The sequence below is a fragment of the Stigmatopora argus genome, chromosome 17 (genome assembly GCF_051989625.1).
Source record: "Stigmatopora argus isolate UIUO_Sarg chromosome 17, RoL_Sarg_1.0, whole genome shotgun sequence".
Lineage (NCBI taxonomy): Eukaryota > Metazoa > Chordata > Actinopteri > Syngnathiformes > Syngnathidae > Stigmatopora > Stigmatopora argus.
The window spans coordinates 12,085,472-12,099,967 of record NC_135403.1 but is presented as its reverse complement, the minus strand read 5'-3'; the positions used below and the strand labels follow the sequence as shown (position 1 = coordinate 12,099,967).

General features: G+C 41.7%; 1 protein-coding gene and 1 long non-coding RNA gene across 5 annotated transcripts in view; one reads left to right on the top strand and one right to left on the bottom strand.

Annotated features, from left to right (window-relative positions):
* Nucleotides 1-9,611, top strand: part of LOC144091807 (uncharacterized) — a 42,401-nt gene extending 32,790 nt beyond the window's left edge. For all 4 annotated transcript variants that reach the window (XR_013305857.1, XR_013305855.1, XR_013305856.1 and 1 more), the window contains 3 exons: nt 2,667-2,893; nt 5,764-6,081; nt 9,499-9,611. This is a non-coding gene — a long non-coding RNA (uncharacterized LOC144091807). The remainder of the gene's footprint in view (nt 1-2,666; nt 2,894-5,763; nt 6,082-9,498) is intronic.
* trpa1b (transient receptor potential cation channel, subfamily A, member 1b) lies at nt 153-10,872 on the bottom strand. The gene is made up of 28 exons (XM_077624458.1): nt 10,755-10,872; nt 10,567-10,671; nt 9,716-9,878; nt 9,467-9,642; nt 8,692-8,799; nt 8,199-8,307; nt 7,878-8,023; nt 7,224-7,360; nt 6,346-6,394; nt 5,966-6,065; nt 5,796-5,896; nt 5,307-5,482; nt 4,249-4,413; nt 4,070-4,184; nt 3,834-4,000; nt 3,456-3,546; nt 3,333-3,392; nt 3,172-3,264; nt 3,034-3,104; nt 2,810-2,966; nt 2,649-2,738; nt 2,177-2,346; nt 1,977-2,106; nt 1,730-1,912; nt 1,578-1,646; nt 1,171-1,272; nt 978-1,096; nt 153-761 (listed from the first exon to the last, which is right to left on the bottom strand). Exons 2-28 carry the CDS (start codon nt 10,660-10,662, stop codon nt 548-550), a joined length of 3,357 nt encoding a protein of 1,118 aa, XP_077480584.1. The 5' UTR covers nt 10,663-10,671; nt 10,755-10,872; the 3' UTR covers nt 153-547.
* Nucleotides 10,873-14,496: the final 3,624 nt, after the last annotated feature.

Sequence of the window (14,496 nt, the reverse complement as noted above, 5' to 3'; positions counted from 1 at the left end):
ATGGCAAATGAAAATGAGCTCTTAGCTTAATGCTAGTAAATAACGAAAAAATTCCCTTGAAATTCTAATGCTACTGATAGCTACACTTTGAGAAGAATGGGATTTTTAAACACAAACATTTAATTAATACACAAAGGCAATTCATTAAACAGTACCCACAGCCACGTATTATTTGACAAAAATGAAATAATATTACAACTTCTTTCCACGCAACGCCACATAATTACTGTTCTTTGTTTTTAAATGTCATTACTTATTATCATTACATGTTAACGTTATATTAGTTTGAGAACAGCCAAAGAAGCACATTGAAGCACAAACCGTTTAATTCTTTGCATTCTATTTAATAATGTAACTATTTAGTTTTTTTTTAAAGTACGATATTACAGAGTGGAATTTTTTGATTTTTGGTGGTGCAGAAGCTACTTGAATTGTGCAATTTTTACTGGTACTTTTTTGCTATTGTAAAGCTTGTTTGCTACTTTGGTTAAATGTCTAGCGTCAACATAGGTTTTTTGTTTGGTTCCTACTTGTAGTTCTCTATATTTTATGTCTGCTTGGACCCCAGAGCCTTCATGAGCGGCACCCATCGGGACACCCCGGCAACACTGGTGGTGCGCCGGGTGGCCCGCTTCCAGTTGGCGCCCCGAACCGTGACGGGCCCATCGTGCTCGTCCGCCTCGGAGGAGATTTCCATCTTCTGAATAATGAGTTTGAGTAGGTTATGTTGCTTCTCCAGAGCGCCAGACATTTCCTTCAGCCTGGAGAGCAACATTTGAAAATCCATTACACAGGTATACCAGCAGATTGTTAGTAATGCATTGCAGCCAAATGTAATAGAAACCGACTGGAGTGGTGTCATGACCACACTTTCCACTAATGCATGCCGTTTGGCTTTTACAGGCATTCGGTAAAATTTAGTTCGTGTGGTTTTACTGTTAAATCGTTGATTTTTTTTATTGTTTTATTTTTATGACCTGCTCTTTTGCTTTCTGAGCTCCGTCTCCAGCAAGGAGCAGCTTTGCGACACTGCCTTGGTCCGCTTCCACTCGTCATTAGACGGCTCGTTGCCTCCGAGGAAGTAGATGAGAGCTTTCTGCGGTTGAGAAAGGTAGACGGCGTAATATCAAAACCTCCAAATGCATTCTATTCAGACATGCGGGTGTCTACCCTGGAGCACTTGCGGTTCGGGTAGATGACGACGGAGGGTTTGTCCGCTCGTTTGATGAACCAGTAGGGAAGTTTGTCTTCCAGGGCGGTGTGGAGATCAATCTGGTGGAGCATAAAACCATTTTCATAGTTTGAAACGTCTTCTATAGACTTGCTAAGAGCTCAGATAGAGGTGGGTAAATAAATTACTTTTCTCTTTATTCCAATATGAAAGTAACTATGCTACCTTACTTTGAAATTATTGAATTTTTATTGAACGTTTTTAATATTATCGTTGACAAAAATTATTTCATGTTTGTTCAATTTTTTTCTTTCTCTCATCCATCTTTCTATATTCACCTTTTTTTGTCACTACCTATATTTAGGCATGTGTCTAAAAAGGGAAGCATCCCTTAAAAAAACCATACCTGCATGGCTATTCTTTTCATGGCAGCATTTCTCTGTACTTCTGCGATGTCTCCAACCGCTAAACCAATCTGCGTAAAATGGAAAGCCGCACATTATCCCCATCTTTCCTGATTGCATTAAAGCATCCGGGGGAGGAGGAGGGGGCGCTTACCAACAGATTTATGAGGACGATGGGCATGGTGAGAACAAAGGTGAAAAAAATCATGTACGTCACCCAGCTGAATGGAAGCTCCCCGTTTAGATAGGCTTCCAGGAAGTTGTTCTGGTAATTTAGTTCTCCCACCATCATGACGAACGTTTGCATCATGGACAGCGGCACGTTTTCAAACTCTCTCTTTTAAGGACAGGAAGAGCAAATCAAAACCATGCGCGTCACGCGGTCAACACATTTGTTTTACCCGGTCAAGCAGCAGCGCGTAGAACGTTAACGCGAACGCCAGCAGGAGAAAGAAGAAGAGCATCACGATGCTCCAGACCGTCCGGCAAATCTCGCCGAACATCACCACGTAGATGCCCACGCCCTCAAACCTGCGGGCGTCCCAGTTGAAGCAATTCAGCAGATGTTGCCAGAAACCTCGAGACAAAGCCACCCACTTACCTTTGGAGATAAAGGAGGAATCCCACCCAGGAGTTTAGGACCGCCATGGCTCCCGCTTGCCAGTACCACGAGCCTGGCGCGTTGAACATAAGCGGGATGATGAAGAGAAGACAGCTGAGAGCCGAGTACCAGTCCAATTGGTTGGAAGTGTCTTTTAAGTACTCCCATCGCTAATAGGAAAAGCAATTAGTAGACATTTTGCCTGCTTTGGTTCTCAAAATAAACTTTGTGCCAATGTGGAACACGGGACAATAATTTGCTGCTTTGTATTTGACCTTAGTTCAATGTTTGTAGGCACTGGATTAGAAAAAAATGTGCTGATCTTTTTTTAAAGGGAATGAGAAGGGCCGCCTGATTGTCAGCGAATGGTGAAGGGCAATTTCTAGACAAAATTTGCATTTTTTTTTTAACCTATTTTGTCTGGTCATGTACAGTGTCCAAACTGAAAGTGTAACTTTATTTATTTTTTTACCTGTTGTATTATTTGCAGGACTTCCTTCAATATGGAGTAGACGTTCATGACCAGGACCATCACCATACAGAAGGACAGGAAGACACTTTGCTGCTCAACCCGGAGAAAAAATGTTGGTGAAGATGACTTTTAAGCAGCCGGCCGCTCGATTCAACGTCTACCTCCGCAAACGAGACGGGCACCATGGTGATATTGTGCTCGCCCGTTTCCGTGATGTTCATGCTGGGCCTCAAGGTCACGATGAGGTGAGTCAACGGCAGTAGGCCCAGTAGATACGTGAACATGTTGAGAAGATGCGCCTTGCTCCCGTACGCCACCCTACGGGACGGACGCAAAGATCGGTCGCTAGGCACACCCACTAACTGACCACGAAACAAACACTCACCACTTCATGGAGAGATAGTTTTTGCACACGGGGTGGTTCAGAAGGCCCAGTCGGTTGTACTTCACCATGGCCTGCGACAATTGAGACGATTGTCATTTTTTCCCCTCCGATATTTACGTAGCCGTCTTTACGACTTACGTTCAGGGAGGCTAGCGGTTGAACCCGGTTCAACTTGTCCGCTTTCTTCTGATATTCTAAAGGCGCTTGCAGCCACTTGAAGTCGTACTCAATCTGTGAAACTTTGAATTGATCATATCTGCGGCTACGTTTAGAAAGTATGATAAGGGAGGTTGCGTTACGTAGTAGTTGTGGCAGTTGGGATCTTCTTCTGACTCCTTCACGCAATTATCCAACAGGTGCTACCATGTGGAAATGAAATTTCAAATTTGTAGCGTTCAGATTTTAATCAACTGATAACAAACCTTGTAGGTTTCGGGCACGTATTCAATCATATCCATAATGGGGCATCGTTGGGATCCTCCGGGTTTGAAGGTAGTCAACGCCTCGGCGCACCTGCCAGCAAAAATATTTTTTGGGTTATTTAATAATGCGCATAGTTAAAAAAAATATCTGAGATACGATACATTTTTTCTCAAATAATTTAGGCGCATTAATATCATCATCGTTTTTTGCTAATATATGTGATAATGAGCTGTTGTCAATGTAGAATTGAAGGACTCTTTCCATGAAATTGCAAATAATTAAAACACCAGCCATCGACGTCAATCAATTTGAAAGCGTCAAATCCCCAAACATATTCAAAACCGTTCCATAACTAATACACGTAAACGTATACTCACCGCTCACTGTCAATGACCGCATTGACCACTTCGTGCTTCCCATTCTGCAACGCTTCGTGAAGAAACGACGTTTCCGTCTTGTTCAATAAAAACTCCGCCCCCCAGGTGACCATGAGCATGGCGGCCGCCACGTGGCCCATCCTCGCCGCCACGTGCAGGGCCGTGTTCTGTCGAGACGCGCCTTATTTTCGTAACTCTTTTCAAATCATGACACGGAATAACCATCTTTTGCTTACCCCGTCTTCGTCCATTTTATCCAGCAGTTTCATATTGCCCGATAAAATAATATCCATCGTTTGGGTGTATCCCTCGGAGGCCGCGTGGTGCAGACAAGTCCAGCCTCTGTAATCACTACCAACGGGTTGAATCAAGAGTCAGTTACGTGAAGTACTATGTCGCCGGTTTGAACTATTACCTGTGAAAAAGAGCCCCTTTCCGTAGTAGTAGTCGCACCACTTGCGTGTGCCCCCCTCTGGATGCCAAGTGGAGGGGCGTCAGACCCCGCTCGTCGCCTTCGTTGAGTAGGCGGGAGTCCGTGATGGTCTCCAGGAGTCGGTGACACGTATTGATTCGGCCGTACCTAGGAGGACACGGCACCTAGAGGGCGCTATCGTCGCTGAAAACACTCCCCCGTAATCAATATTGCAAATCTGGCAACGTATAACGTCCACTATGCTTGTCACTGTCGGTAAAGGAGTTCAATCCCACGTGAGGATTTTTTGTGAGCGATTTTGATGCGGGTCACGGATGCCCAATTGGAGACCGCCGCCTTAACGAGGCAGTACATTCCAATTTAAATCCAGTTTTTAAGTATGACATCATAGCCCTTCACTTGCCCCTTAGCGCTACAGGAATGAGCGCATGTCCACTCGCTAATTGAATTCTATTCCTGGCCTTTGGGTCAACGCGTAATGGAGATGTCACGGCCAATTCATCGTGAAAAAAGCTTTTTGCGCCAAAAAAAAAAGGTAAAGCAAAGCCGATGGGCTATTGATGTCACATCTTAACTTACTTTTATTGTCTTTTCGTCCTCGGATCACTGTTGCCCAATTACAGAGATGAAACATTTGGCTCTTTTTGGGGGGCTTGGATAAGGGCAGCATAAAAACAGAATACTGAAGAGATTGTGCCATTGTTGTCTTCTACCTTAAAGCTGTTATGAAATACTACAGGAAGCGACTTATAAAATAGCAGTCCATTTTTCAGACAAAAATCCATCCAAAACAGGTGTTAGAAAAGGGTTTAAAAATACATTTTAATTAGTCTTCCTTTCTGAGCTGGCTTGCCAAGTTAAAAATAATTTTCCATTGCTAAAAAAAAGGGAGCGTTCCCTGGTGTATTTTTTTTTAGATAACCAATAACCCGTTTTGAGGTGCAAATTCGTTCTCGATGTAAAATGAGTGCAGCGATTGACATTTTTGGACTTGGCAACCATTTGATAGCACCTTCGAGGGTACGAACAAAACAACTCACTGAGCAGCAAAATGGAGCGCCGACTTTTTATCCTTGGACTTGCAGGCTAGACCCAGCTGACCAGAAAGACCCAGCATGTTCCGCACCGAGTCGTGGATGCCCAGCCGGCACGCGTAGTGCAGCGGCGTGCAGCCTTCGTTGTCCTCGCAGCTCAGCAAGGCCTTGACGCTGCTTCGCTGAAATAAAAACGCGCGGGAATCGTCAAAATAGGCTAAAGCGGTGACACGGCAAATTGCCTGGCATAGTTTGCATCTTCATTTAAATGGGGGTTATAGGAATGGAGTTTTATCAATAGGGTGTGACAAGGAATATATATTTTCTGCTCTTAGAAAATGAATTTTACACTTTAACGGAAATGTTTCGTGTTCAAATGTTTTTCTGTTTTAATGTGCGATTTACTGTTTTGACCCAAGTTTAGTCGTAACATGATATTGAACATTTTTTTGTCTTTTGGCAGATTCAATTGGCTTCCCGTGGCCCAACATCTACCTGCAGAACATCTTCCGGCACATTCTTCAGTCCCTTGGGCTGCAAAATTGCCAGGTGAAGAAAGTTGCAGCCAAACTTGTCTGTCAGGCTGACGTCAGCCCCTAAAAAAAAATGAACACACAAGACTTGAACGACCAATTACGGCGCACAGATATTGTGCTTGTTTCAACCTTTTGACAAGAGCAGCGCCAAGGTTCTCCACGCGCCACAACTGGTCGCCACAAGCAAGGGCGGGTTGCCCTTACAGTCCACAGAGTCCACATCCGCACCCTGGGGGACCATGCAAGTACGTTCTATCATTTTTACCCGATTAACTAAATAGCCATAAACCTTCCCTAGTGTTTCAGCGCGGTTTTTAATTAAGATAGACTTTGAGTCCGTGTATTCTTAAATAAATAATCACTGGAGGTCAACTTGAAGCCGTTTTTCTATCAACGGCAGATGGTCAACAAGTCATTGCAATTTACCTTTATGAGCTAATAAATCGGCGTTGAGATTTGCTCAAAGGTCAATATAACTGTAATATTTGGTAGAATTGTGATATGTTTACCAAAGATATGAGGTATTCGGCCAAGTCCGCGTGGTCGAATATTGTGGCCCTGATGAGAAAAGGTTAACATTATTATATGTAGGTAGGGTCATTCTTTAAGCAGGTGGATTTTCTTTCTTTTTTTTGCACTATTGGTGCTTGTATGATTATCATATCATGATTCTACAACAACTATTCATGTAAGAAGAAGAAAAAAAATAGGTGCTCAGAGCCTGACTTTAAAGTCCAAATTCTGACTTAATTTGTCGTATTCAGAAAGTAATGTCAGAATTCTGACAATGAAGACAGAATTGTCATAGCAAAAAGGTCATTCTGAATCAGAATTTTTAATTCTCCGATTTTGAAGCCAGAATGGTGGCTCGAATATCCGAATTCTGACTCTAGAGCAAAGGCGTCAACTTGATTTCACGTGGGCTGGACCATTTTAGATATAATATTTAGATTTTTTAATAAATGGATTAAAAGAACTGGATCAAAAGTCCTGAATATTCCGTTTTTATAGATCTAAAACAATGTTTATTTGAGCTTTTTTTCTTAGTAAGGGAAAATCTCTTTTAATCATTATCTTTCATATTAAAGTGGAAACAGAAAATATTTTTTATATATTTTTAGATTTTACAAAATGACTTTTGAACTAAAACACAGAAAAAATTGATTAAAATAATTTCTAATTTTGATTTAAAAGGGGGAAAATCATTAAATATAATATATATCTATAATCTTCATTTGAATTTGATCGTAAAACAGAAAGTCGGCACTCATGAATTACTTTCCCGGGCCACACAAAATGATGCGGCGGGCCAGATTTGGCCCCCAGGCCACCACCTTGACACCTGTGCTCTAGAGTCTGCCCGGTGAAGGGGGTGACGGTAGCCCACTTGTGCAACAGCGTCTGACAAGCTCCGTCCTTGAGGTTAATGATTTCCTCCACTTGGCCATGAGAGCTCAGCATCATTTTGACCACCTCCACGGCACCCTGCGTACACGCCAAGTGCAGCGGCGTCGACCTGTCGTGCTGAGCAAACAACAATCCATCAATTACCCCATTTTTGCAACCTGCGCCCCTGAAATAAACGGTTAGGATTTTGCTTATTATAATTGGATTTTAGTTCAGATGTATTTTTATTTTTTTAGGAATTAATGACAATATACCCACTAAAAACCAAGTCTGCTAGCCTCTCCCAGCTAAAAGGCATGAGACGTCTAGCGTCGTCCATGGCCGTCTTTTTATCGAGTTTGACAGACTTGCTGAACACTCAGATGTGTAACACAAGACTTTAATGAGATAACAAAGACTGGCAGTCGGAGGCTACTGATTGGACCACAGTGTAAATGGGGGTCATTTGTAGCAACCGAGTGCAGCGGCTGGCCGCGAGCCCACTTGCGGAAAACACTGCCGGCAGATGGTCGTCATTATCGCGCCAGGCCGGTTTTCATGGCAGAAACGTAATGACGTTTGCTACATTGGCCAGACTCGCGTCGCCAGTTGTTTTGGGGAATGCTCACTATTTCGATTTCCAATCTGGTCCTACCTGTTTCTGGTCAATCTTGGCCCCCTTGTCGATGCAGAAACCAATGGTCTCGATGTTGCCGCCCCTCACGGCCAGATGCAGAGGACTGCTGTTGGATTTGTCCAGATAGTTGATTTGGTTCTCAACCAAGTAGCCCAGCTCTTCTCCTGTTGGCGGATCGTTCAGTCACGCGTAACGCAATTAGGCCGCCGCTCTGACAAGACAACCCTCGCTAGGAAGCGCAGTAGATGGCTTTTTGTCGGAAAATAACTTGTTTCTACTCTGTGCTGACTGAAGAGCAAAATTGAAATGAGCCAGAATGTAATTGGCGCGTTGCCTTACCGGCCTTCAGGATGAATTCCAAAGCCTTTTTAGCACCCGTAAAGGCAGCCGCATGCACCGCAAAGTGTCCAAGTTTGTTTTGCTGACACAGGCGCGCTCCATGCTTTAGCTAGCAAAAGTGCACAGATCATAGCATTTATTTCAACAAGGCACAAAAACGAATATTTTTTCACTCCCGCTGATGTTTTGGCACCCAAACAACCAAATCCGTAATCAAAGATTTCTTGAATTTGCTTCCCAAAATGTTAAACTTTATCCACACCAATACATTTTTAATAGCAACCTTCAAAATACTCATTCAAATGTTCAAATATGCTTGTAACTTTTAGCTAAAAAATTGCATTTTGCTAGAAAATCTGTAACTGGGGAAAATATTGCAGCGCTAAAACGTATCCATTTCAATGATAACTTTGACGCACTTACATTTGTAACCCCGAAATGAAGCAAAACGATATTTTTAAAATAGTTCAATTGTCATAAACTTTGAACTCACCAACAAGCTGAGTGCCTGGCAATTATTAAGCGTGCAGGCCATCATGACGGGGGTGTTGCCAAGGTCTCCGGGCAAGCTGTAGTCCACGGTATTGTACGAAAGCAGCAGCTGCCAAGGACGGACACTTGACTTCATTTCACCGGTCGACAGCGCGATTGACGCGTGATTGAGCGCCGACCCTTCCCGACCTCGAAGCTGAGGCCAAACTTTCCAGCACTTTTTACGCCCTTCCCATTTAAAAGTAATGACCGCCCATCATCGTCAATGGCAGGGAATGTGTTCATTTTAAACTCCATGTAAAAAGCAGGCATGATTTTGTGTGGCCCGTCCGCGAAAGTCAAACTGTTTAATTTGCTAAACTCGGTGTGGTGAATGAACATTGAAAATGGAAGAAACTAGCAATAAGTGCGCTAACAGACAAAAATCCTGCAAAAACATTTAAAAAAATCCCCCAAAATCTGAAAAAAAAAATCTATATTGTATTTTCCAGACTATAAATCGCCCTTTTTTCATAGTTGCCTATGACGAATACTCAAGTGCGATTTATGTGTTTTTTTTAAATCCGATTCTGATTTTATTTTAACAGATGCCCATTTTGTCAATTATTTTTTTTCCATTTCACTATGCTTACTTAAAGTATGCTTGGTTTTGCTTTCTGATAATAAAAAAAAATCCTTCCCAAAAGTGCGACTTACGTATAGATATTATTTTGATGCATTATATGGTTGGTGCGACTTCAAATATGGTAATGCAGAATATTTCCGTAATGACTGACCTCCACCAACTTGTTGTGTCCCCGACTAATAGCCAGGTGCAGTGGCGAGAGTAGCGCCGCATTGAGGACATTGGGGTCAGCTCGCAGGTCTAGGAGAACCTTGCAGCTCTCCGCCTGGTTCTTGTCCACGGCCCAGTGGAGAGGTAGGTCGCCGTACTCATCGCAGTCATTCAAAGCTTGAGAAGGAGAAAGATGAACCACCCAGTTGGCATTCAAGGTTTTTGTCTGAGACGAAGGGCGAAGGCGTACCCTGAGGGCCCAAGACGCCGCCGATAAATCGTAGCAGGGCCACGTGGCCCCCCGCGGCGGCGTGATGAGCCGGGCCCGCTCCGTTTTCGTCTTTCTCGCTGAGGACTTCAGGGTTTTTCTCCACCAGATTCTTCAGCAGGGCATGGTCGCCCTCCTCGGCCAACTAGACCACAGGTAAGAACATGTACCATTTTAATCCATGCCACAAAATCAATTTACTTCACATGAGAAAATTTGAAGAAAAAAAAGTATACAAATTTTAAATTATAGTTGGTGTCAAATCTGTATATATACTCTAACAGATAATCAAATTATCAGTTTGTTTGCTAAATGTGAACTTTTTTTCATGCCTTCTTAAAATTAAAAAACTTTGTAAAATCATATTTTCAAGCATTAAGGAATTACAACTATTCCAATAGTTTTGGCCATGATTTATTTCCAAAATATATATAAGTTGACTGTACCACCTACTTTTTGATTCTCATGCTACATTTTTCTCTCGAAATCGAATTTTTGTAGTACCCTGTTGTTTTCATAATCAAAATATTTTGCCCAACTATTCAAGGAACAAAATAGCATAAAATAATAATACATAGTACATTTCCCCAATTTTCAGCTGCACACATTTGTAGCTAAAACATTTCCCATCGTTTTTCTTCACCGTTGATGTCCAAATGTCTCCATATTTTCTCACAAAATGGCCATGAGAACCCATTTGGGTCTATTTTTTTTGCAACAGTGGTGCTTTGAAATGGGATTTGTTCAATTCCCCTTCTTTTTATTGAGGAAAGAGGATTAACCCAGATAACCCCGTCCTCTAGTGTCACTTTAAAAAAGACAGAACGTCTCACCTCAAATATATTTAAAGACGCCAGGGCCGCTTCTTGGTCCTCCACCACGTACGTATAGCAACTGGTCTGGCGGGCCACCTCCCTGCCGAAGTTCATCACTCGGCCCTGGCCAATCGGGAGGCGTCTCAATTCCGCCAAATAAGGCCTTGGGGGCAAATTGTCCCACGGCGACCCCGGCGCATCCTTACCCTCTCGGCCGCGTTCGTCGCCGGCGAGGTCGGTGGGCGGAAAAGCAATTACTTTTGCGCGGGTCCTCGGGTGATCCTTGGAGGGAAAGCTCCAAGCCGATTGGACTCCCAATTGAAACTTTATTTCCATAATATATCATGGGAAGACATTGCAAATGCAGCTTAGTGGCAATTACGATATAAAGTATGATGAGGTCAACGTGGACAAGTGAGACTGAGAAGGAGTGACGTTATTCCAAAATGGAAACTTTGCTCCAATATATCCTTTTAAAAATATACGAGTGTTTTGCAATTTAAATTTTTTGTAATACGACTTTTGTTCACTTGTAACCATTTTTTAAAGATTTTTTTTTAAATGTTTTCAACTTAATGTTTTCGTGAGAAATATTTTATTCCAATGACGTTAACTTTTGCTTGTAAAAAAACATTTTAGTACTTTTTAGAATCGATACAATTTCAAGCTTTTTCCCACTTTAACCTGACATTTTTTTCTTGTAAAATTGCGTCCGTTTTTCATAAGTTTTTTATCCGTCTCAGCATACATTTATTTTCATATAACCTGTTCATACAAATGAGACAATTCTCTTAAAAAAACTCTTAAAATTGTATCTTATAATCCAAATATCTCATCGTAAAAACTCCTCATCTATTTTCTTCTATTCATGACTTTACTGGCGCTCTCTGGAGTTCATTTAAGGCGTGTATTTGACGTTTCTCTGGTCAAATGAAAAATCAATAACTCTTGCATGCCGTCGCCATGGTGATGAATTTTATTGGCACTCAGGCGGCGCAAAAAAAAAAGAAATAACTAATTGGTTCTCGAAATCAACGGATTGATGAATAAGCCATCTTAAGCATTTTTGTTTGTCAACAAACTCGACTTGCACGTCAACGTCATCCCGACATTGAAAACGGGCGCTAGCCTGCTCGCTCGTGAGTAACAAGAGAAAAATTTGTTCAAATGTTTCCTGACGTAGCGCCGAATAATTTGGAATCGTTTTATCATCTTAGCCGGAGAGAAAAATGGCTTCAGATGACTCCCATTTGCTCGTTACTTTATTTTTTTTTTCATTTTCCTGCTCATCCACTCAGTCTCACTTTTTCAGTTTGCACTCGTCTGCTCATTATTATGATGAGGAAGTGTTCAGTACGGCTATCGTGATTAAAATGCAGTCGTCGATAAATGAGTAAACGCATGATGTGTTTGGGGCTCATTGAGAGAAATATTTAGTGTTAATTGGCCTGACCATCTGACTCATTTTATGCCTATTGACCTTAATTGTCATTGTGGGATCACTTTTTGGCACTATCAGCTTACTTATATTTCCAACTTTATTAATTAGGTATTAGGAATTTATGAAGCTTTTCAAATGGAGGCTCATTACTTGCCAAGTGTGTCCTTTAATTCATGATTTTTCTAGTTTATAAACTGCTATGGACAGTGATGGACGTCTAATCCGTTTTCTTCATTAAAAAAACAACAGAAAACCTTGTCATTTATGTATAATTTTTAACAAATGAACACATTGGTTATTCGCTGCCAGCCCTTTAAGTTAACTTAAATTGGACGGCTACAATTTACACATTTAAATTGACAGTAGAATGATTAAAAAAGAAAAAAAGCCATATGATTGGATGTCTATCGTTGTTAATGGGTTTGAAATATATTTTTTTAATGACGGAAAACTCTACATTTTATTTTTAGATGGCATTTATTTATCGCGTTTTTATTTTTTAAATGTAATTTTAAAAAGTCAAAATATATCGTTGTCAATGGCAGGCAATTAGTTAGTGAGCAAATTTAATGCAAACTTTAATTGTCCTTTTTTTTCCTGGAAACCATTTATTCTAATTAGTATTAAAGTTGTGAACATGATCAACAGTATGAAAGTCGTAAATAAGCAATTTACAAGATAAAGTATTTAACATCCCGTTTGTTAACCTTTTTGAGTCTACTTAAGCACACTTTAGCACCATTTTTGTTGTTGTATTTGTCTTAAAATTCCTCCTTTCAACTTACTTGTCGTAGCAAAATCTTCTAGACGCCGGCCTCCTCTGCGCGCTTCCGCCACTGCCAAGATGTCGTCGTCCTCCGCGACTCCCTCGCTTTCATGACGTCGCCTCGAGCTGAACGTGGCCGTGCCCGCACGCCTAATGACAGGAAATCAGAGCGGCTGCCGTAAAAAAAAAACACCATTCTGGTCGAAGGGGAGGATGTGCGCTAGGCCTGGAGGAGGGTTGACTTTTTGCCGTGGGCGTGGATGGGCCGGCGTGCCGTTAAATTGCCCATCGTTTCCTGCCCTGTTGTTGGTGTTGTTTAGTTTGAAAAACGAGCTTTCCGGTGACATTTAAAACGTGTGCGACATCCGTCAGAAAGCAATTCCCTGTTTCCTGTTGGAAATGGGAGATAAAGTAACCCGCGAGACCCTCTCGCTTTCTCCGGGGGGGGATGTTCATCAAGCCAGATTGAACTGATAAGGGGTATCATTAACGGGGGGGATTAGCCGGGCGGGGATGGCGTCACGCGGACTGCCTGTAGGTGTCCAATCCGTTTGAAAAGGGAGGCTGGTAGAACCAATGTTCATTCGCTGCTAGCCTCCCAGTTCAATCTAGATCTACGAGTGATAACCTAATGCGAAGGCTAGCGGCAATCATTAAAATCGAGGATAAAGAATATGACTTTCATTATTAGTACATGTAATATGATAGATTGATCGATTTTGCCCTTTTGACAAATGAGCCTTCTTTTAAAACAGATAATTGTTGACAAGGTTCTTCCAGATCCAAAAGTTTCAAAGCACCACTGTCTTTTTGAAAAATGGATTATTTGCGTTATTATTGTTTTGATACACGTTAATGCTTTTAACTTCTTGTAATAGTGCACAGGTGAGCAGGTGCACAAATGCTAGACTTGTTTACAGAGCCATAACTTATACAAACAGGACAAATCTTTAGAACAAATGTGGCCAACACACACACACGCGCACTTTTATGGATAATATTTGCTTTGTCATTGGCAGAATGAAGAACAATAACCGGACAAATATTAGTGTAGACTATTAAATCGGAGGCTGCTCTCATTTTACCGGTGAACGTTATTATCGTTGTCTATTAGTCGATTAGTCATTATTAATATAGGAAGTATTACTCATCATTTTCAATTTGGAAATATTAAAGTCGCTTTTTTTTTTAAATCTCCCACGCAAAGATGCATTTGTGTTCTCTCAAATCAGGACATAGACAACATTTAGCGGACAAACTAAAATAAAAATGTTGACACTGTCTTTGTCCCCAAACCAAGACGTATTATCATTAGCTTAGCTTTCCTGGCTTAGGAAGTCCCCTGACAAAGTTTCCCAGCAGTGATGCAACTTTTTCAAACAAATTTACTCCTTAGCCTTCATAAAAGTGCAAAAGTGCTTGAGTGCAGTAATATGCAAGGTGCACACAGCTGTCAATCAAAACACAAGTCAGGCGTGCATGTGTGTGCGTTGGCGTTCCATTACTTATGAATGAGTTTTGCTCTTAGGCGGAAAACTCGGGGGACGGGACTTACACTTTTATTTTTTTCTACATTAAATGCCACTTGACAAAAACGACTTGTGACATCATCCGAAACAAAAGTAACAAGTAAAAGAATGCAATTATGACACTTGGGCAGAGCAGGAAGTCATTCTTTTTTTAAGTCTCTTTAAGTGAAGGCGCTGGAAAATGACCACCTGACCTTTTTCCCATGGCCCCC

What these genes read in the sequence shown, in the direction of transcription:
- trpa1b (XM_077624458.1), bottom strand. Translation starts at nt 10,662, where the DNA reads ATGAACTTCGGCAGGGAGGTGGCCCGCCAGACCAGTTGCTATACGTAC. An exon ending in AAAGGGGCTCTTTTTCACAG is followed by an intron (nt 4,185 to 4,248) that starts GTAATAGTTCAA and finishes ACCCGTTGGTAG; the next exon opens with TGATTACAGAGGCTGGACTT. An exon ending in AACTATCTCTCCATGAAGTG is followed by an intron (nt 2,967 to 3,033) that starts GTGAGTGTTTGT and finishes TCCGTCCCGTAG; the next exon opens with GGTGGCGTACGGGAGCAAGG.